The sequence below is a fragment of the Aureobasidium pullulans genome (assembly GCF_000721785.1).
Source record: "Aureobasidium pullulans EXF-150 unplaced genomic scaffold scaffold_6, whole genome shotgun sequence".
NCBI lineage: Eukaryota > Fungi > Ascomycota > Dothideomycetes > Dothideales > Saccotheciaceae > Aureobasidium > Aureobasidium pullulans.
The window spans coordinates 1,122,456-1,144,661 of record NW_021941026.1 but is presented as its reverse complement, the minus strand read 5'-3'; the positions used below and the strand labels follow the sequence as shown (position 1 = coordinate 1,144,661).

The 22,206-nt window shown below is 51.0% G+C and overlaps 8 protein-coding genes across 8 annotated transcripts; 5 read left to right on the top strand and 3 right to left on the bottom strand.

Annotated features, from left to right (window-relative positions):
• The first annotated feature begins 339 nt into the window (after positions 1 to 339).
• Positions 340 to 2,700, top strand: M438DRAFT_391097 (uncharacterized protein). Its single transcript, XM_029909066.1, has one exon. The coding sequence runs from the start codon at positions 585 to 587 to the stop codon at positions 2,478 to 2,480; it is 1,896 nt and encodes a 631-aa protein (XP_029762330.1). The 5' UTR covers positions 340 to 584; the 3' UTR covers positions 2,481 to 2,700.
• A 362-nt stretch (positions 2,701 to 3,062) lies between these two features.
• On the bottom strand, positions 3,063 to 4,004 carry M438DRAFT_391093 (uncharacterized protein; the record flags this gene model as incomplete). Its single annotated transcript, XM_029909065.1, has 1 exon — positions 3,063 to 4,004. The coding sequence occupies one exon, from the start codon at positions 4,002 to 4,004 to the stop codon at positions 3,063 to 3,065; it is 942 nt and encodes a 313-aa protein (XP_029762329.1).
• Positions 4,005 to 4,660: 656 nt separating this feature from the next.
• M438DRAFT_354247 (uncharacterized protein) lies at positions 4,661 to 5,385 on the top strand (the record flags this gene model as incomplete). Its single annotated transcript, XM_029906935.1, has 3 exons — positions 4,661 to 4,817; positions 4,868 to 4,951; positions 5,012 to 5,385. The coding sequence occupies 3 exons, from the start codon at positions 4,661 to 4,663 to the stop codon at positions 5,383 to 5,385; spliced, it is 615 nt and encodes a 204-aa protein (XP_029762328.1).
• Positions 5,386 to 6,682: 1,297 nt separating this feature from the next.
• M438DRAFT_270816 (uncharacterized protein) lies at positions 6,683 to 8,545 on the bottom strand (the record flags this gene model as incomplete). Its single annotated transcript, XM_029900425.1, has 2 exons — positions 6,683 to 8,001; positions 8,059 to 8,545. The coding sequence occupies 2 exons, from the start codon at positions 8,543 to 8,545 to the stop codon at positions 6,683 to 6,685; spliced, it is 1,806 nt and encodes a 601-aa protein (XP_029762327.1).
• Positions 8,546 to 11,536: 2,991 nt separating this feature from the next.
• M438DRAFT_294465 (SSrecog-domain-containing protein) lies at positions 11,537 to 13,763 on the top strand. The gene is made up of 3 exons (XM_029901845.1): positions 11,537 to 11,760; positions 11,845 to 12,067; positions 12,120 to 13,763. Coding segments are annotated over exons 1-3 (1,683 nt in total). The 5' UTR covers positions 11,537 to 11,758; the 3' UTR covers positions 13,578 to 13,763.
• Positions 13,764 to 14,125: 362 nt separating this feature from the next.
• M438DRAFT_344531 (uncharacterized protein) lies at positions 14,126 to 17,230 on the top strand. The gene is made up of 8 exons (XM_029905250.1): positions 14,126 to 14,181; positions 14,247 to 14,268; positions 14,322 to 14,346; positions 14,495 to 14,680; positions 14,732 to 15,730; positions 15,783 to 16,072; positions 16,129 to 16,182; positions 16,236 to 17,230. Exons 1-8 carry the CDS (start codon positions 14,162 to 14,164, stop codon positions 16,746 to 16,748), a joined length of 2,109 nt encoding a protein of 702 aa, XP_029762325.1. The 5' UTR covers positions 14,126 to 14,161; the 3' UTR covers positions 16,749 to 17,230.
• On the bottom strand, positions 16,639 to 17,871 carry M438DRAFT_191294 (uncharacterized protein). The gene has a single exon (XM_029899253.1). The coding sequence runs from the start codon at positions 17,730 to 17,732 to the stop codon at positions 17,031 to 17,033; it is 702 nt and encodes a 233-aa protein (XP_029762324.1). The 5' UTR covers positions 17,733 to 17,871; the 3' UTR covers positions 16,639 to 17,030.
• M438DRAFT_191284 (uncharacterized protein) lies at positions 17,872 to 21,070 on the top strand. Its single transcript, XM_029899252.1, has 2 exons — positions 17,872 to 18,567; positions 18,618 to 21,070. The coding sequence occupies exons 1-2, from the start codon at positions 18,010 to 18,012 to the stop codon at positions 20,886 to 20,888; spliced, it is 2,829 nt and encodes a 942-aa protein (XP_029762323.1). The 5' UTR covers positions 17,872 to 18,009; the 3' UTR covers positions 20,889 to 21,070.
• Positions 21,071 to 22,206: the final 1,136 nt, after the last annotated feature.

The window sequence follows — 22,206 nt, the reverse complement described above, 5'->3', positions numbered from 1 at the left end:
GTAACGGAGGCTTCAGCAACAACTTTCCTTTCTGTCTTCTGATGATGTTGGTATGTTTCAACAAGCAAGGCCAGTAGACATCTCACGCCCAGAACATTGATCCATCATGGCACCGAACTTCAGTTCGCTGGAGCATAGTAAAACCAGTTCAAGCAAGAAGGGGAGCTTCCGAGATAGCATGGTCAGTCCATGGTCAACTCAATAGGCTGCAAGCTCGGCTGGCCCACAGGCTGTCGACAGGAGAGGTCAGCAGGCGACTCTGAACGGGAGTTTCTCATCGCAAAGCATGTGCAATCATCGTATCTAATCGTCGACCTGACTGAGCTCGTGGGTGGGTTTGCTGGCGCTTTGCTAATACAGGTCACGATACTGACTTCCGTGGACTGTCGATTCACATGCTTTCAACAATCGGATCAACTCTCCAGCTATTAAAGACCACCCTCGACCCACCGAATCCTCCAACTATCCAACTCTAACAACAATCCACTCCTGCAGTTTACCTCCAGCACAGACACATCTCAAATCAGACTACACAACATATCACACCTCAGCCCTCCGACCTACATCCACAACCCCTTCGGTGCATGTTAGAGCATCTAATCATGAGGGACACCCAAGCCTCCAAGCCTTCTGCCTCGCTCAGTGGAACCCTGGCGAGAGAGCCGAGTACACCCAAGCGTTCGAAGATCAAGAAGCAACATCCTACTCGAGCTATCGACAGCGGACGCGAAGAGACCGACGAAGATCCATCGCCCCATGCTCAGCCACCCGCTCCAACTCCATCGATCAAATCCGAGCCTGACGATGAATCCACATACTCGACGGATGATGATGACGGCCTCGAGCAGGAGATGGCTGGTGACACATCCGAGCTGTCGTCTATCTCGAATGATGACAGAGTTCGTACAACCGAGATCGCTGATGTCATATCAGTATTATCACTCTCCACGCATCGCATCACCGAAGCCGACCCTCTCGAGGACGATTATTTGAGCGACGACGATCTCATTGAAGAAGACGCCAAGAAAGCTGAGGGCTACTTGAACATGTCCGCTTCGGAAAAAAGAGCCTGGGAAGGCAAGCGAGCCGAAACTTTCTTCAGAGCAGGATTCGCGAAGCACTTTGAATGTTCTATACATCTGCTGGAAGAGGAGCATTGCACCACTCATCAGGAATACTACCCTTCGAGATGTGCCGCTCGTCCTGTCGTCTCCTGCTTCTTCGGCCACAACAAGAACGAGTGGAGCCAGATTGTCAAGAGCGTACGAGTGATGCTGTGCCGCAAATGCTACCAGCGCCTAGATCACAAGCACAAGCCACATCTGGCTTCCATCCAACTTCCAGTTTGCCAAGAGTTGATCAATAGGCTGGAGAGGTGGCGTCCTGGCTGTCACTTCAGGATTGGATTAACCAAAGCCATGTCAGCAAAGCTGGACAGATTCAATCTTGAGGTGGCGTCTTGTGGTCTTACCAGACAAGAAGTAGCAGCGGCCATTGATGCCAACAGACCAAACAGAAAGGGCGCGGATATCGACAGAGCAGAGAACACGCCAGTACTGTTCGCAATTGAGCTCAAGAACCGCTTCGAGGGGGACAACAAGACAATCGGCGATGTTCGTGCTCTTCTCGACTGGCTGGCTGCCAAACTAGCAGACGGTACAATCGAGGATCTACCAGCATTTGAGGCACTCTTGAAATTGAGATCACAAGACAAGCAAAAGCTGTTGGCACAGCAAAGACGCCGTGCCACGCTCAAGAGTTCAAGACGCTCACTTGCTTCAGCAGACAAGGTCGAGGTTCGTCATTCGCGCAAGGTCTTGCCTCTGTCAGATTCAGACCATATTGCGGAGACAGCAGACACGCCTACACCTGGCCCCTCAAGAGCAGCTTTTCCAGCAACGCTGCCTCCCGCACGCACATTCAAAGCCATCAATGTCCCCATCGCCTCCAGTTCTCGTACGAGTCTGCTAACTGCTTCTGGAAGCGATAGTTCCGGTCTGGATCTACTCTGCACCGCGGCGGACTTCGTCAGAGATGGCTCATCAGGGACCGATCCCTTTGTGTCCAGCGTTCCGCCCGCTCGAACCCAGATCATGCTCAAGTTCGGCAAGGGAAAGATGCCCGTCATCACCAACCCCGTCACTGAAGCTTCACAAGCACAGATTCCCAAGAAGAGAAAGCGCATCACTATTGTTGTCCGTGAGGATAGCAAGGTGCATGAGGACACAGCTCTTGCCACCAAGAAGGCAAAGCGTGCAAAGGCGGTTCCGAAGGAAGCAGCCAAGGAGGCAGCGCAGGAGCAGTCGCCTGTTAGGAAAGTTGTTAACGCCCAAACAATCGATGTCGGCAGCAACGATCAAGCTTCATCATCCAGAGAAATGGCCGAGAAAAAGATCGAAATCAAGAACGGCGCCACTCATTTGGCTTCTTTGACCTTCAGCGGCATGAAAGTCGTCGTCGACTTTGCACCCGCTTCTTGAGATATTCATGAGCGAAAGGCCTTGCTCTTTCATCCTCCTTTCTTCTTCTTTTTGTTGATGCAGATATTGGCAGGAAAAGTCTTGTCCTGCTTCTTCCACGATATCATTGTTTTGTTCTCTGGTCTGTGGTATGTCTGAACGGAGACACATTTGTTATATCAGGCTTTGTTTCTCCTTTCGGGCTTTATGGTATGCGGGTTAAGACTGTTGATAGCTGAACACTTTGGAATGATACTATTTATCTCAAATTCTTTCTATTTCTCGTACCGTGACAATAAGGCAGAAGCTTCTGATCAGCGCGATAGGAAGATTCACTGCATACGGCTTTTCGGCATCACTCGTATCACGTTGAGTTACTCCCTGGTTTCCCAATTCCCTTTTGCTTCACTGAATTCTCGTTTTGTGTGACTTCATTATTGTCTTGCATTCAAGTCATGCTACTTTGGTATCAATTGCTTCTCAATAATCTTCTGGAAGCCATTCTCGTCTCCCCGCCATTGTCTCCTTATCCAGTAGCTCTGCCTCCTTCGAGACATACTCGTTGTGCCTCTTGCCACGGCCCCGATACTGCAAATTCAGGCCTTAGCCGGCGATTGACTCATTCTCCATCTCCCAAGCCTTGACCACTGCTTGCATATGCTCGACCGTAGCCTTTGTCTCCTTCGAGACATACTCGTTGTGCCTCTTGCCANTTTCCCAGAAAGCCCAGCGATCCTTGCACATGTGATCGCAATTGAGAGCCATCTTTGGGGAAGGGGGTTTCAACATCGCGAAGTTATCCAGCATCTTTCCGTTGATAGCATCCTCGTAGAACGTTCTTCCCATGGTACGAATCCAACTGGCTGCGGCAGGGACGTGCAGCTCGGGTATTATTCTGTCGTAGAGATGCATGGTGTCGTTTAACTCAGGTCTCTGTTCGAGTGCCCAGAGGACACGAAGGTATGCATCTGTACTCGTGAAGAATCCGGCAGCGACGAGTTGAGCCCAGACATCTTGTTTCTTCAAGTACTGCGCTATCTCATGGTCGCGCCTCTCAGGATGCTGGTAGTAGATTTCTGCTACACAGCCAGGAACTTCCCAGCAGTAGTCATTCCGCCAGATTGGATCCAGGTAGGGCAGATCTTTCCACTCCAGTCCTTTGTTTCCGTGTACCATGCTCTCATGAGGTCCATCCTGTAGACTTTCAAACGCTTGGAGAAAGTCGATGAGATCAGGCGTGCGGGCCAATGGCCACTCGCACAGAGCACAAACGAGTAAACTCATCACGATGTGGAGCTCGTTTCTCATAAGCGATCTTCTGTGATCCGAGGTTGGCTCAATTGTGAGAGGCCGAGTGAATAGGTAGGCCGCCTCGGTGGCTGTCAAGCGCTTGTCATGGTAGTTCTTCAGTACGTCGATTTCTGTTGTGTGGTATTTATAGGCTTGGAGTTGGTCGGTGAACCATTTCTCAGGGACGAATTGATTACTTTCATCGGGCATGTCCTCAGGCGCGAGCAGGGTACTGTTGGCAGTAGAGTTTGACATTGTGTCTGCTAGGTTGAGAACAAGTAACAATTTCAAGTGTTTCAGACGGTGCTTGTGAATCATTAGTGAGCGGCACAAAGTGGAAGTAAGACTCGAGAGCTTCGCAACTTCCCAGATTGGCCTCTCACACGACGTACAAGGCTTGAATTCGCGCGTCAAAATGCAAGAATTTTTTCAGCAGGACCAGCTCGTCCGCTGAGAGCCTGCTACATCCGAACATCCCGAATAGAAGTGTTTGCTCTCGAGTCTCGAGATGAGTAGCCTGGTTTTGGTCCTTAGGTTACCACATCGTGTTGTAAGAGATAATGGTTCACAGGGTCGTACAACAATGGATGTCAACCCCTTTTGGAGATGTCTTGTGTCACCGAAGATCTGGAATGGTTATAGCTGGCCACGCCCAGTCGGCGTACAGTTGACTGATACCACGGCGGTACCCGCCCTTCATTATCGTACTTACACCTGTGAAGTGCAGTGTCCAGCGGATAAGGCGGGTGTCCGCTGCTGCTGTCAGTAATAGTTCGAGGACACAAAGAGCGTACACAGGTCTCGAAGGTATAAAGATTGACCATGCACATCACCTATTCTCCCTTGGACAATAACTACTGCAAAAGGAATATCTCTCTCTTAGTCAAAATCTGGATCTGACTCACAACAACATGAAACTCTTCACAGCTCTGACCTTGATATATGCCACCCTGGCAGCTGCAGCACCTTCTCATCTTCTCCTCAGAGACAACAAGCCACCCCCACCGATGATGCCTGTGTACATATCTGGTCTGCCTTCGGACAATGATGAGTCGAACATGAAGTGTGGTATGTCATCCCAAATTCAACAATTCAGGTTTCATCACTCATCGCTTTAGGCTTTTTTGAGGTTAAACAGCGCGATTTGAGACACGCCATGGAATGGGGTACCAACCTACGCATATCCAAGCACTATAACGGAAGTAAGCAAAAGACCATACTCCCTGCTTCACACGCAGTCGCTGACTTGTCGATGTCGACAGAAAATAAATATCCCCACAGATGGCAGAATGCGCGAGACGATACCATCGTCCCCTTGCCTCTCTTCCGGATGAGTGGAATCTGCAGCCCACCTGGTGGTGGTTGTTTCTTCGAATATCCTATTATCGAAGGCGGCTTTTACGCCGGAGAGGACGACACCTTGCTCTTCCGCGCAGTCTTCATGATCACGGACACAGACCCGTACAAACTCCAGGTTAATTATTGTGGTACGATCTGGCGCAACAAAAAGGCGAATGGTGGTTACCTGAGCTGCGACCTGGAGGACTTCTTCGCCCACATGCCACTTGGGCGAGAAGAAGCCAACATTAAAAGCTCTGTAGGATCCGAATCACCACGACGACAAGATTTTGTGTAGTGGCTTGTTTGTGTTTGGATGTCGTCCGAGGCATCCGGTTCAATCATTCTCTTCGTTATGGGCGTCGTTTGCTGTTGCTTCTGTCACATATTTCCACATCGACTGTGGTAGCCACAGCGTGACTGATACTAAATTGATTTTCAGCATTATCTGCGTTCTTGATCTTGTGCACTTACATTTTTCTAGAAATCTGGTTTTGATTGCATGATATGGTCCCTGTATGTAGCTGCTTAGGAAATGTCGAAAACTCTGCTGCTCCATGTACGTACGCTGCCGAGAATGTCTTTTTCATTCAGCATAGCTGTGGAGCGACGCACGCATTGGAAATGCGTGAATATTGTCCAAACCAAACCCGAAAAACACCGTGCCTTGCGACAGGGGCAGCAAAACATCTTTGAGTAGTGCCCGAGTACATCACAGATATCGTTGAACTCTCACTCAACATCAAACTTGTCCTGAAAGAGTTCGTGCAACTCGACAGAAAGGCACCAAAAGACATGCACCTATGTTGATGATTCGAGGTCCATGCATGCACCCCGTACAAGCATTCCCCTCTGCCCTCAAAAAACGCGCCGGCATGCGTCGCCAGACCAGGAGCGAGCAAGCGATTGAAACCCCTACCAACCTGCAACCTATCGCATGGAGCGGGTCTTTTTCTTCGCATTCGCATGGGTAGCAACACATGCAGGACACCCGCATTTGGACTCCGGGACTCACTTCCCCCTTGGTTAGAACGGTTCTCTTTCGGTCGTCTGGCCACCAACAGTCGCGAATCCTTTGGAAAGTGAAAAAGGTACGATAAAATTGTAGATCGACAAAAAGTCGCTGGGTTGTCAGCTGTGGTCGAGCAAGCCTCATGGGAGGATGCGGTACTTTTGAGAGGATTTTGCATTCGATAAAAGTACTCCGTACTGCGCCCCTGAAATCACGTTTTCGCTTGTCTATAACGGCGTTCATTGGCATTTGTACCTTTTGACAGGGCATGACAGGGATCACGTTGGTCAGGTTCGGTACTCTGGTCACCGATGTCGCTTATGACTCTGCTCGAAGGAGAAAAAGATGGAGATTAGGAAAATGATAAGAACTTGATGGTGAAAGATAAGGTGGTATTCGGCTTAATCGACTAGAGGCTCAAAACAGCTTCATCGCTATGGCATAATAAAAAAGTGGTATCGAACATGAAAAAGTTAGGAACGACAGTGTATCTCGAAACAAGGAAAATCCCCAATAGTGCACCAGAAACTCCATGCGCTGTAAATAGTGACAAAGGAAACTTGGGTGGAAGTCAATCCAAAAATCAAACAGCTGTCGCAAATAGGAAGGGGTTGCCTTGCTCATCTAGCCATGAACCTTTCTCTTCTTCTGTCGCTTCGAGGATACCCTCGGCTCTTCTGAGAGTCTGAACATCTAGGCTGGTGACCCAGTTTCTGCCGGAAAGAGGCTCGCGCACTTGGTTGTCGATGCCCAGCATGAGGTCATCTTTCCAGAGTCTGCGCGGGCCATCGAAGACACACAAGACTCGCTTCTTCATTCTCATCTTCTCAGGGGGCGCATTCCAGGCAGGCGGGTAGTTCTTACGACGCTTGTTGTTCTTTGTGATGGAGTGCAGGGAGACGCCTCCTTTGGAGTAGGTCATGCCTTGGCGAGTCGCATCCTTGACGTTGCTGTTGGAGAGGACGGGAGAGACCATCTCGTTCTTGATGTAGCTCTCCTCCTCCTCATCGTCTTCCTCATCTTCATCGAAGACAGTAGGACCCGATAGACTCGAAGCGCTGCTCAATGAGTGTCTCTCCAAGGTGTCTCTGACTGACTTGTCGTCGACCATCGAGCTAAGGATCCTCTCGTTGATAGCCTCACAAGGGTCGCCTTGTTGAATGACGCGAAGCACACAGTCATCAAGATGCTCATAGAAGTCTTGTACATTGGCGAAGGCGACATTGCATGTCGAGCACATGCCAGTAACACCGATCTTGTTGTGGCCATTCTTGATGCTGGAGCTTCCTCCACTTCGTCGGCGAGCGTTGGGTGCGGTCTGCTCAACTCCATGTACAGAAGTGAGATGTCTCTTGAATACATCGGCGCGATTGAAGCTCTTCTCTGAAGAGCTACCGCTACCGGGACAGAAGCCACAGACCATTGTGCCCTTGTAGTGAGTCAAGGTATGTCTGTTCTTGTCGTACTTTCGAGCAAAGCCTTTGATGTGGTACTCGCATGAAGTGATTGGGCACTTCTCAGGTCGCTCGTTCTTGTGAGTGAGCAAGTGTGCTTTGAGATCCTTGATGTGTCTACCACATGATGCGATGGGGCAGATGCCCTTGTTCTCTTCAGAGTCCAATGATGACTGGCTATGTCTTGAATGGTGTGAGTGAGCTGATGAGATAGACTGGCGGCGTGATGAGGATGATGTGGGATAGGGGTTCCAAGATTGTGAGGGAATGTAGGGAGATGTTGGCCGGTTGGATCGGACCGAGTTAGTTCTGAGAACACCCGAGCTTTTGTTCGAGTGTGCTGACGACGGAGTAGGGGAGGGCGGATGAGGGAACAGATGCTTGACATCAGAGTGCATGTGAGTCGTTGTTGGTGGCGTTGGCGACAGAGGCTGGATGAGGGTAGGGTCTATTAGGCCAAAGTTAGAGTGGTCGGGTAACGATCAACAGATCGAAGCAGACTTACCAACACATCCAGGCTTCTCGGGTAAAGAAAGAGCGGCGTAGTTGAAGTTGTCGTTTACGAGTATTTGCTGTTGGTAATGCCCTTGGTGAAGAAGATTGGACCCAACTCCATGTAACGGAGTCCAGTCCGAAGACGAACGAAGACCCATAAGTGGGGACCCTCTGGATGAAGAGAGCATTGAAGCAGCAGACTCAGACTTGACTGAACGAACGTTAGGTTGAAGGTCGAAATAGTTGGCAGTAGTATTGGTGGGCGAGTAAATGGGTGTTGAAAGCTGTAAATTGTGCTTTGTGTACTTCGAAGAGTTGTGAGATTCCAGGATGTAGTTAGAGGGAGCTTCGGAGACATTGTTCTGCTCCATGTTGTATGCATTGAAACTGTTCATGGGTTGTTGCATCTGGAAGTGAACCGATGGGTATGTTGGTGTTTGCGTTGGGAGTCCGGAGAATGCATAGAGGGGATATTCCTCCTCATGTGTAGTCGTCATGGTGATAGGACAGGGACTGAAAGCAATCATATCGATTGATGTTGTAGTAGAGTTGTCCCGACAGTAAGGTCGTTCAGGAGCGAAGTTCCGTAAGAGGTCGAGAGAATCCTAAGTGGGCTGGGGTAAGCATCCATTAAGAGCATGATTTAACCATCCGCAGGGACTTACCACGCAAGAAGAAAAACAAATGGAATCAGTTTCCCGAATCAAGTAACCGCACAGAAAGATCTGCTCTCTATGCCCTCGATGATAGGGTGCAGATATCCGAGGACAAGACAAATGCAGAGATGGTCCGGAAGATCTTCGAGATACAGATGATTGCTACGGGTACCTTACCAATCAAGGAAAGGCGGGATGTGGTTAGTGGAGCGGTTGTCAGAAACTCAAGCTCGTTCCTGTTCGAGGCCAGTCTTGATTGTAAGGACACAGCTGAGCTCGTATATGAAAGAAGAATATCAAGAAGACTGGACTGGGATCTTCTCGCTTCGGGGGCGAACATCAGCTTTATCAATTTGGCCCTGGGCTCAGTGGCATGTGGATGTCTTTGCGCCTCCAGAAACGGAACCGCAGCACACGAACCGAATGCTGAGTTTGACTCAGTCGGTAGACCCTGGTCAAGCCCATGGCGAGAGAGTGGCCGCTGTCGGTTCTGCCCTACGGTTTGACGAGGCTTGCAACCTACACCGTGGCGTCGCTGCGGAAAGTTTACTGGGTCGTGTACTTGATGGCTGCAGATCTGCCCGTCTGGCAGCCAGCAAGGTGACGATATAGCGGCGTCAGATCTGCTAATCTGGGTTCATTTACTCCGCTCAATTGACTGGCTCTAACCTGGAGGAACCGAGACTTGGGAGACGATCCCTTCGCAAAGCGCTCAACGCACTGCAGCCCACGAGTTGACGACTTGCGAGCAGAATTGTTCTTTCTCATCATGCAACAGCAATTTCCTTCTGGAGCAGGCTTGTCGCGCCGGCAGTCTGCAGAAGGTCTCCCCGACCGTTTGGTGTCGGATATGTCCTAGTGCCGTGGCAGCCATTGGCAGGAGTCACCGAAGGAGCTTTACCACATTCGCAGGGCAAGTCGCGAAGTGCAGGGTACCCAAACTGCTGGGAACCAATCGAAGCCGGATGGCGCCATGACTAGCTCGTCGCTAACGCCACGAGCCAATCGTCTTCGTGTCTAGGCACGTTTCTAGGCACGTTCTTCGGGGAGAAACCCCACCATCAGGAAGGGCCGTGCGAACGGCACTCTTTCCCATTCTGGTAAATGATGAAGATCTTCTCCTTTGAGGGTAGTAGATGCCAAAGAACCCGTTCTTGTCACGGCCATGTGCGAATCTCGTTACAAGACCCCAGGAAACCTTTTAGGTTCAGCAATCGTACGCGAATGTGAAGCCAAATTGCTATATCTAATGGTACGGCATATCTTCAAGTCCGGTGCCAATGACTAGCCATGAGAGCTAGACTTGTCAGAGCGCGCCGTTGGTTTGCTCAGCATGGCATGATAAGACGAGCGGTCTCTTTCGAAGGTGCATGGACGCTCACACTCTCGCTTGCATCTTGAACTCGTCTCGGAATGGTCAAAGCAGATACATTGCTTTTGTAATGATTTGTTCACACGAGAGTGTCACTGACGGGATGCATGGATGCATTCGGCAGCTTCTTCGCAGTTCCCTCCCAATACAGTCTGAGGGCTGTGGATTTGGCTCGCTTGGGAAGCTTGCATAAGGCTCATGCATGAGGAGAACAAGTACTTGGTCTTGCTCTCAATATAAGGTTGGCTTTGCAATATCGGCGGAAGGATTCAGACTTGAGAGACATAGTTGATAAGTACATGAAAGTATCTTATAGACTACTCTGCAGTCGTGTACTGCCCGGATCAGAAGTCAATGACGGTCGCAACGGCATTGCTCTACAACAGACAAGTCAGAGCAGTTGCACAAAGAGACGGGCAAAAATAGACTCGGGAGAATATTGATGTTCCTGCATATCGGGTCACTTCCTATCCCCTGCGACTTGCTCCACCCCCCTTGAAGCACATCTACAAGGACGAAGTAGCCGGTCAGTCAGCTCAGGGATTGCAACTTTGACAGACCACCACTTGCTTGTTTGACACGTGCTGGGGCGGGTGGTGCCTGAGTCCACAGTGGCAGACTGCATTGGGATTCAGAGGATTTGTCAAAACACAAGAGTTGGAACTACATGCAATGAGTACATGTACAGTGCTCGAAGGAGCGTGAAGGCAGACAAAGCATGTGGAGAAGTGCTGAATTGGGTCCAGAGCATCAACTTAATGTGGTTTGCAAGCTATGATCGCCGAGCTTGATAACGGACTGCAGAGGATGCGGTCGATCTTGGCTTGACAGGTCTCCAATCAGATGAATGCTCATGAGGAGGACTTGTCGAAAATCAAGATCGACCCTGGGCTATGGGACGACTTGACGGGAGGCTTTTGATCAGGGCTGGGTCGGGTTGAGGCTCAATTGTCGGCAGAGGTTCGGTTAAGCAGTCCAACGAATATGGAGCCGCGACTGTCGGGTGTCCAAGAGAGATGCACCCTGCAAGGGTAGATAAGAAAGTTGAAACTCTGGAGCAGAACAGCTGAACAATATGCTCCTAGATGGAAGAACTCGGTCTTAGACTGATATGCGCAAAGGCAATCTTGCAGCAACTCAGTGTGTCCAATCATGACCCTAGTCCCATCGAGTGCTAAGTGTTAAGTTGGTCTTCCAAGAAAGCTATACTGTATACATTCCAAGCAGTCTGTCGTAGCGTGACAGATGCGATCATGAGTACATTGGTAGATGGCTCTTGCGAGATTAGTTGGGCTAAGTGCTCATGGCAAGTGGAAGACGGTAAAGGGAGGTCCAGAGCAGATGGTCGGAAAAGGGTAGGCGGGTTGTTCAAAGCAGAAGCAGCTTTCACTTGATCCCCGCAAAAGTCGGCGCGACGACCGCGCACGCGAAACGCGACGATACTCTTTGCAGCTCTGATCTGGCCGTATCAACAACTGCTTGCCTCGATCTTTACTCATCGCCCCATCTGCATACACTTTCACGACATCTTTGCTGCATTCGTCAGTGAGAATCTGCTTCACCCGTGCCACAGAGCTCGCGAAGTTCCTGAGCGTCTGCCCACCGCCGCTTCTTCCTCTCAGTCTTTCTGAGAAGGCGCAAACATCACTTCCCTCGCCACACACCAGTCCTAATCTCTCAACATGTGAGTACAAGACCCATGTGGTGATCGGCACCGCATGCGATACTTTCCGAGCTGCAAATGCAGAGGCTGACGCATGCGCTACAGGGAGACCTTTGACAACATCTACCTCGATCTCTCCAAGCAGACTGGCAAGTGTCGCTTCGCCGAGTCCGGTCTAGGATGGAAACCCTCGGGTCCAGGCGATACTTTCACCCTCGACAAAGCCGAGATCATCTCATCACAATGGAGCAGAGCCGCAAGGGGCTTCGAAGTCAAGATCTACTCTAGAAACTCCGGTGTCATTCAGTTGGACGGCTTCATGCTCGATGTACGACTCCTCGTCCTGCCTCGGCTGTTACACAAGCGCTAATTCTAAGCAGGACTACGACCGTCTATCCAGGTGCTTCAAGCTGTGGTACAGCATCAACCTCGAACAGAAAGAGCATGCTCTGCGTGGATGGAACTGGGGAAAGGCCGACTTTGGCAAGGCCGAACTTGCTTTCAACGTCCGCAACCAACCTGCTTTCGAAATCCCATACACCGAAATCTCAAACACCAACCTTGCCGGCAAAAACGAAGTCGCCGTCGAATTCTCTCTGCCCGGCAACGGCGACGAGACGGGGACTAACGGCGCCCTTGGCGGTGCAAGAGGCAGAGGCAAGAAGGCGGGCGGCTCGGTCGATCAAATGGTTGAGATGCGCTTCTACATCCCCGGAACGGCAACTCGCAAGGAGAAGAAGGAAGAGGGCGACGAAGACGGCAGCGAAGCCGACGGCGAAGACGACCAGCAAAACGCCGCCAACCTCTTCTACGAAATGCTCATGGATAAAGCAGAAATTGGCGAAGTCGCCGGCGCTACCTTCGCTACCTTCCTCGATATTCTGCACCTTACTCCCCGTGGACGTTTCGACATTGATCTCTACGAGAGTTCTCTCCGCCTTCGCGGCAAGACTTACGACTACAAAATCCAGTACGATTCCATCAAGAAGTTCTTCCTCTTACCCAAGCCCGACGATGTCCACCAGCTCATCTGCATCGGTCTTGATCCTCCGCTACGTCAGGGCCAGACTCGCTACCCTTTCCTGGTCATGCAATTCAAGCGCGAAGAGGACATCGTCCTTGACCTGAACATGACGGAAGAGGACCTCGAAAACAAGTACAAGAACAAGCTCCAACCAAGATACGAGGCACCTATCGCCACTGTCATCTCCAAGATCTTCTTGGGTTTGACGGGCAAGAAGATCTTGCAGCCCAGTCGCGACTACAACTCGCACCACCAGCAGTCTGGTGTCAAGTGTTCGGTCAAAGCCAACGAAGGCCACCTCTTCTGTCTGGAACGCGCTTTCCTCTTCGTGCCTAAGCCTGCTACCTACATCGCTTTTGACAACGTCTCCGCCATTACCATGTCGCGAGTGGGCGGCGCTGTTAGCGCCTCCCGTACCTTTGACATTTCGGTCGCACTCAAGGGTGGTGGTGAGCACCAATTCTCAAACATCAACCGTGAGGAGCAGAAGTCATTGGAGAACTTCTTCCAGCTCAAGGGCATCAAGACCAAGAATGAGATGGAAGAAGAAGGCGCCATGATGGCCGCTGTGCTACAGGCTGGTGACCTCGACTCTTCGGATGACGAGGTTGTTGCAGCACGTGGCTCAGCCGACGAAGACGATGAGTCCGTTGATGAAGACTTCCACACCGAGTCCGAATCTGATGTCGCCGAAGAGTATGACAGCGCTCACGATAGTAGCGGAGACAGCGATGAGGAAATGGCCGACGCCGGAGGTAGTGACTCTGAGAAGAAGGTGGAACCTCCCAAGAAGAAGGCTAAGACGGCAAAGTAGCTGTCACGCTTTTGCAATACTCTACCGGATATCTGATTTGAAGATCGACATGGCGTAGGCGTTTGGGGGGACAAGGGCGTAAGACGGACGATGGCTCATTCCAAAAAGGCACAACTCAATAGCTGCCACACTCTGAACGTTTTGGTTCACTGCCAACAGAGCACTATGAAAATAACAAGTCACTGTATACTCATCCGTATTTGGTCTCTTTCATCATGACTGTTGAATGTTTGTTCGAATGTGACTCGTTATTGTTTGTCTGCGAGGGTGTGGTTTGAGTCAGGGTTTTCTGAAATTGAAAAATTGATCTTCCGCACCACACTGTACACGATAGAGGCTTTTATTTGGCAGACATGTTCTTCTGTGATTGTTTATCTGTATCGGAACTGTTATAACTGCTCTAGTCAATTGTAGCGACTGGAAAGGTGTCACCGCGTTCTGGAACTCGCTCGTAACAATGTCGACGGTATGACCCTGGCAACCCCAGATCCAGCCCCATCTCCCCACTTGCTCGTCCTCCCAACCTTCTCTACCGTCAAACACATATTGCGCTAAACAATGGTTGATGAGCTGAATAGTACACCATGCGTTCAAGAACTGGATGGTAAGTGCATTCGCGCTTGAGTAGGTCATATGTATACCGAAAATGGCTAATTTGTCTCCATTCAGCTTAACATGTCGCAATCGCAAAGTATCCTAACCTTTCCTGCTGTCATTTCACGTCCTTCACTGACACTGTTGTAGCTCAAGTGTGATGAGCACAAGCCGAGTATGTTGGGATATCCCTTCTCGTCTGTCGCACGTATTTGCACGCGCAGTTTCTGCCAGTCCCCGCAGTGTGTGATCATGGCGGCAGACCTTAGACACGTCATTACCCACACGTCGAGAAACACAACTGACGAAATGTTGCATTGTAGTATGTGGACAATGTACGAAAGCCAGTCGCCAATGTGTACCTAGCCCAGGTGTGGTCTTCAGACATCAGCAGAATGCATCCATGAATGGATCCGGCACCAGCAATGCTGATGGCGGCCTTAAAAGCTTTTATGGCTACAAAGAAACCTTTGGCAAGGATAGTATTTGGGTTGATATTCCTCGTCAACGTATGCAGCATGAGCTTTAGGTGACCAGATGCACCTGCTAATACTACGCAGTCACCTTTGTACACACAACTAACCCCTACGATGATCCGGACTCATCACATTTTCATTCGATCCCGGAGGCTAGAGAACCAGAACCACGGATGGAGCAGACTTGGAACGCTACAGCCGAGTATCCTTACCCCTTCATGCCAAGTTCGACTCATGGGCTAGAGGCGCTGTCTGCCGCAGCTTCAGGCGACCATTACTTCCAAAACGCTTCACGACGAACGGGTGCACCAGAAGCTTTCTCACCACCAATCGACCCGAGACTCGATACTGAGTTATCGGAGACGTGTATGAATTTGTTCGAGTCTGGACCAGATACTGGACCAGACTTCGATCCGAAGACTGACGAGGATGTGCCCTTCCTACTACGCTATTTCTCTGAGGGACCAGGCGAATGGATGGATTTGTTTGACCTGGGGTCATTTTTTGCAGTCGATGTGCCTCTTAAGGCTGCTTACAGTCCTTTGCTGTTGTATGCATCGGTCGCATTGTCAGCTAAAGCCTTAGGACGGATCAGGATCACAGCACAGCATCCTAAAAGCTCTGGTTCGAAACGTACTCCAGCGGAGTGGTCACACAAGGCACGATATTATTATGATCAAGCCATCACGCTGCTAAGACAAGCCCTTGAGAACGAGACTCGACAGGCCTCTGTTGGTCAGCATTCTCCGGGTTTAGCCACGACAACCTCAGATTCCATTGGAGAGCTGAGAGTAGATCACCACTCAGCGTCTCCCCCAGTGTTGTCTCGACCAGACTCAGATGAGTTGATTGCCACGACGGCCATACTCTGTGTGTTTGAGTTTCTCGATGCTTCAGGTACCGAATGGTCAAGACACCTAGATGGTGCAAAAAGCCTCTTCGACATTGCTAAGGATGGTACGATGCCTCTGTCGACTACCGCTTCGGACCATAGTCCAATGCTTATGCCTAGATCAACTACTTCCACCAAAGGCCGTCGTGCTGTTTTCTGGAACATCTGCCGACAAGAGATGTTGAATGCTTGTGAGTTACTTTTCGACCCTGATAGAGCTCGCGCATCTGACAAATTGGAAAGTCATCAACAACACCAGCACGAGATTAGACACGACTGATCTGTCCATGTGGCGCTCGGCTGGTTTGCACATCTCACAAGCCGGCTACATCCTACCATCCAATGATTCAGCAGTACATGAACCAATGACTGATGACATGATATCAAATGCATTGATCTGGCTTATGATGAAGTTGGTCAATTTCATCTCTGCTGGCGATGAATTCCCTCACGAGATGGGATTAGGAGTTCGACAGATAGCACTCCTGGAGTATTGGGAAGGCCTGGAACAGCAATTAGATGTCTGGTTTGAGGTAAGAAAATGCCGACTCCACGCCAAACCACAGCCACTGACACAAATTTTGAACAGGGATTGCCACATAGTTTTAGACCCAGCGCGACCGAATGGCCCGACAAGAGCAATGTAAGCCGCCTAGAGCCATACTTGTTCCACAAACTGATATGTCCTCCTCTTAGAACGACGTGAGGAGTGCTACTAAAGTTCTAAGAAAGTGGTTCGCTAGACCCATGTGCGCGTCGACGATGCAATCGTTCCACTTTGCAAAGATTCAATTGCTGTTGAACAAACCTCACGAATCCACTGGTACAACGCATATCAAGTCTTCAAGCACGCACAGCAAAGGCAATACGTGGTCTTTGGCCCAGCGACACGCATCATATGCGTCCATCCTGCGCCAGAGCAGGAAACACGCCGAGGAGATTGTCAGTATTGGTCTGGGGCTCACAAACGACAGCGCCAGAATTCACAGCGTTCAGCCTTTATATACAGCTGGACAGGTGTTAGGAATGCGCGAGTCCAACACTAGATCGGCACAGACCGAAGAAGGCCACTCGCCGGATGAAGTTGATGCTATGCGAGGGTGTATACTGAACCTGCTACAAAACATTCAGAGGGAAACGGGGTGGGCGACAGAGTATCGCATGCAACAGCTGCTCGAAGAGTGGGGGTTGCCAAATGGACAGGACTAGAGGTGAGGACAAGTCACAACAATCACTACGAAGAGACTGGTGTCGTGATCCAAATGCAGTGCTACTCTGTGAGAAGTACTCGTGAGCTCGTACCGCGGAGGATTGCAGATCAGCGGCACGGTATTCGGTCCGTAAGACCGTTGATGGCTGGATCCGAAGCCATAGTGAGATGGAGTTTGACGAGAAATTCGCTCTTCAACGACGAGCGAGGGCTTTGCTCGAGTGGATTGTTAGATCAGAGCAACAGAAGTCAAATAGTCAGGGCTGGAATAAGATGGCGGGTTAATGAAGTTTGGTACTCGGAGTGCTGTGCATGCGGGCACGGAGAAGACCGATGCGGCAGATGTACCGAATATCAAGATGACACACAGAGAACAATACCAGGGCGTGCAGATGTGTGGATTTCAGAGCACGCGAGCGAACAAGAGCAAGCAGTGAACGCATATTGCAGCAGACAGTAGAGTGCGCAAAGACGTTATTCAAGACAAAAAGTCGAATCGACGACTTGCAGCGGTTCTTCAGATGAACGACAGTCGACTGTGGGAGGCGCAACGCTCGGACGCTTGGCGTGCATGACGACTTCGTGAGGAGAAGTTGGACGAGTGGGAAGACTCGAGTCTCGAGGTGCAACTCGTCGAGTATCGAGCTCTGAAGATGCAAATTCACGAGATAATATAAGCAGAAAAAGACTGGTTGATGATAGGTAGCGGCGAAACAGAATCCCGAGCTTGAAGCAGATAATATTGGCAAAATTGGCTTCTGTGGTTTGAGGATTCCCAAGAGTTCAGATCTCCACACTGAGCCAGGAAGGAAGGCTGCAAGCTGCAGACCGCAACCGCACGCGCGCACGTACTCCGGACGGTCTGTTCTCCATCGCTGCTGCCGCCTCGTACAGATTGCCGGACGCCATTTCCTCTTGACACGACCTGCACACTCCTGCTTTGCGCCTGATCTGCTGCTGGCTGACCGACTTTGACTTGACATTGCTGGCTGTCATATTGATCGTCTTCGCGACACACAGCCACCCGGTGCACGCCCGCTCAAGCGACCGACACCGCGTCCTCGACCACCTAACGACGTCTCGAATACACAATGCTCTGCGCACGCCAGACTGGCTCCTGTTACTACTGACGACTCTGGCTCTCGTTTCTTTTCCTGCTGAGATCAACACCCACTCGCCCACGATCGTTCATCGCCCTTCACGCCCCTCCCCCGCCCTCCCCGCGAAGTCGCTTCGCACCACCGCCCACACCTAGAAGTCATGGATCAAGATCCAAACCCACACGTCGTCCAGGACACGGATATGTCCATGTGGGATGACCCTTCCTTCTCCAATCTCTACGATAACCTCGGCGCCGCCGCCGAATCGCCCTTCGATGGCGCTCGTCTGTTCGACATGTCGGCCGCGACCGTGCAAGCCGACAGCCCCAGCTACCACATCAAGACCGACGACGGCCAACACGCGCATTCGCACCAGCCATACAATTCACGATCGCTTATTTCGTCGCGCTCGGCCGAAAGCTCGTCACAAGACTCGTCTTCCGAGACGAGTGGCAGAAAGCGCAAGAACACTTCGGCCACTTCCGAGTCTCCGCCCGGAAACTTCGACGCTATCAAGCTCGAGCAGCAGCGATCGCTGATGCATTCGCATGCCGGTAGCACCACCAATATGGCTTCGCTACACTCCCTACACAACCTCTCATTGGAGCAGGACTTTGCCAACCAATTTGGTAGCGCTGCAAGTAGTCCTGGTGGCCAGCCTATGGACTTGATTGACCGTACCTACTCTCAGCACCAATATATCAAGGCCGAACCACCGGTATGTTCAATGCTTATAGTTGGTCTAGTTAGTACTAATCTGCCAAGCAGGCTGGAACCGTCGAGCCCTCAAACTTCTTCTTTGGTTCGAGTACCGCATCCCCGGCCTCTGTCAAGGCATCCCAGACCCAAGAAGCCTCCCCGGGAGCCATGTTCAACAATCCGACGCCCTCGTCTGATGGGACAGACATGTTTAACGCCAACCAGATGTGGAACAACTCTGCTCAGAACCCGGCATGGAACACAGACTATGCCCACGCCTTCGCGTCACCCGGCGCTCTCGCCATGACACCCTCGCCTGTCCTGAATGCTCCCAAGCCAGAGCTTCCCAAGGCGCCCACGGCACAAGGTGACCGCATTCCTCTGAACATCGCTCCCATTCCAGCAAAATCTCGAGTCGAGACTCAAATCAACATCCGCTTGACCATGGACTATCTGCCGCCACGCGTCAAGATGCTGCACCTGCCGACTCATACCATCGCAAAGGCCAAATTGCTGGCCAAGGAAGTGCACCTGGCCGAGGACACGCTCGAGCTATATACAATGCTCGTGTGTACCAGCGCCATGAACCAACCGCATTTGCGCGAGAAGGCTATGAATCGAGCAGCGCTGCAGGACAATGCTCACATCCAAGTGCGTGGCCAGGGAGCAAGCAAAAAGGCAGGCGAGGAAGAAGTAGACGAAAACGACAAGCCGGCAAATGGTGGAGAGGTGCGCATATGCAGCAATTGCATAAATCGCGAACGCAAGAGGGCCGCACGCAAGAAGCTGAAGAAGGAGGAAGAGCAAGCACATTGGGAGAAATACGAGACTGAACGCGTCATTGTCTTCAACACCAATGAATACAAGCCATGGCAAGACTGGCAGCAGTCTCCGGCACCGAAGGACAACAATGTCCAAGCTTCGGACTTCTTCCACCCACCAGAGACTGCGATGCAAGTCGTGGCACCCATGCGTATTGCTTGCTACTGCCGTCACCAGAACGAAAAGGATGGCTTCCAAGTCATCTTCACCATCAAAGACAATAAAGGCAACGTCGTGGCCCAGGATATCTCCGATTCGATTCTCATCACCGACGACCACAAGACGCACCCCATGGCGAGTGTGCCTGGCCAAGCGTGGTATGACGGCCAATTCCCTGCCCAGGCTCCCTTTACTTCACACTCGATGGTCGATTTGCACTCCCACATGCCTGCCATGTCTGTGTCCAAATCAACAGGCAATCTCCAAAGTCTTGGCTATGGCGCCCAAAACTTCCACCAGCCCTCTAACATGCATATGCAAAATTTCCCGCCATCACAGGCTACAACTCCTGGAACAATGACACCACGTAACCTCTCTCGTCCAGGCTCTCCCAACAGCGCTGGTCAAGCGGGTCCTAGTAAGAAACGCAAGTCATCGTCCGCCCACAGAAGGATTCCTAGCACGCTTACCATGACCAAAATGGAAAATCAGCAGATGGCTCAACCCACTGCACAAGCGCCATTCTCACCCACAAGTGCTGGGTTCCTTAGTGGCAACAACGACCCGTCTTATATCACCATGCCACACTCAGCATCGCGCGCTCACTTTCACACGGGACCGTCCACTCCCATTGAGACCACTACATTCCCGTTTTCTGCACTCAACCGAACAAACAGCATGGATGGTGCTGCATATCAGGCCTTTTACTCCGCTCCCAGCTCTGCTCACCAAAGCCGGGCACCAAGTCCAGTGCTTGTCGGACCCAACTTGGCGGCTTTCCAAAGACAGCAGGCGCATGGTGGAGCCAGCGCCATGCCAAACCGTCAGAACCCGTTTGCCATGTCAAACTCGGCGATGCCAAATGCCATGTCTGAGCCGGATCGAACGCATCCCATAATCAACAAGGTGACGCCATCTGAAGGTCCGCCATCAGGCGGCACTGAGGTCTCAGTGTATGGCAGCGGATTTGCTCCTGGAATGGAGGTGATGTTCGGTGATCAAGTCGCAACAGCTACCACCTACTGGGGCGAGAAGGCCCTTTGCTGCGTTCTTCCCCCGGGCCAAAACGGGATCGTGCCCGTGGCGATTGCTCCATCGCCCATGCGACAATACTCAGCGCCCCCACCTGGCCAAACACAAGTCTTCAACTATGTAGGCAAGACTTCAGAGATGCAGACAATGGAAATGGCCCTACGCTACTACAGTCAGAAAGAGACAGGCCGTGCCGATCAGTGGCAGGCTCTGGCACAAGGCGCAGCGAATGCCTGGATGTCGCAAGGGTCTGCTGCCGCATCTGGTCTGCAGACACCACAAGGAGCGCCATTCGAAGGCTCAATTGCAGATATGCGATATGCATAGATCGACCACCAAAGAGGATTATGTTGGTGCAAAGTCGAGATGGAGGTGAAGCGAGCTACCTCAGAAGTCTCGCACAGCCAACTTCCGGCATAAGTCCTCAGCAGAGGTGCCAATCGACTCGTTCGCCATACGGCCAACTATGCGAAGGTGTGAATATGTACATACGACATCCACCTTTTTCGCGTCATATCAAGGATTCAATCCTGATTGAGCGCGGCGTCTTTCTCCGTTCATCGCTGGTCCGCTTTCTCTACGCGGAATTGTCTTCAGCGGTGACGAATCAAATTATCCATATCACGAACAAACTGGACGAACGTGGAAAGGAGTCGGAAACGGAGTCTTCCCATCAAGGATATGCTTTAGATGGCGTTTTCTTTTTTTTCCTTTGGTTTCTTTTTGGGTAATGCCAGCTACCCCTTTCTCCTTTTCTCTTTGCATATTACGAAACCACAAGTACGAGGGTTATATATACTTTCCTTATCTGTCTATTTTCCTTTGTATGAAACTATCTGGCCCAATGGTCGATGCCTCTTTTTGTCAGTATGGCCCTTTTCCCTTGTGTATGTGTCTCAAGGATCGTCTTCATTGCTTCTTATGAACTGTGAATGGAAGAAAAGAGCGAATACGTGCTCAATCAAAACCCACCTCTTGTCATCCTTGACGATGCCATTTGACCTCTTTGATAGTGATCTAGGGCGACAAGCTGCAGAGCAAGAAATCCCCTGCCAACCAAGGAAATAGAAACACGAGAGGACGAACGTGAGCAAGAACTTACCTGACCACGTATGCCTGTGATGATCTTTCAAATGTCCGCTTGCTCCCATGGACGACAACTCGGGGCAAAGGGACAGAGACAATGGCTCCTTCCCGTTTGTAGTATCATCTCGGAAGCTTCGCTCCATCCCGGAGAAGAAGAGGCAGTAGCATGCGACAGTCGTAGAATTTTACTTCGCACCCGAAAAGGACTCGCAAGTCACGAATTGAAATTGCGGTGAGAAGACTTGTGAAGAGTATACCACTAATGCCTTTTTCTCTGGTTTGACTTGGCTTGGTTTGTGTTACTTTGACGTTCGATGTGCTGTATCTGGACAGGGGTAAGGTAGGCTTGTGTTGCAAGAGATGTATTGCTCCGGATGATACGAGGGGTAAGGTCGGAAAGGACGAGAGCCAGGCCAGGGTTAGGGTGGGTACAGTGGGTGGGCATACATGACTCGCTCGAGTAGTGGAAGAGCGAAGATGGTGTGTGCTATACAGTCAAAGTCAAGGTCGAGGTCAAGGTACAATTAACGGTTTTGGTCCTGGAGGGTGTGACATGGGC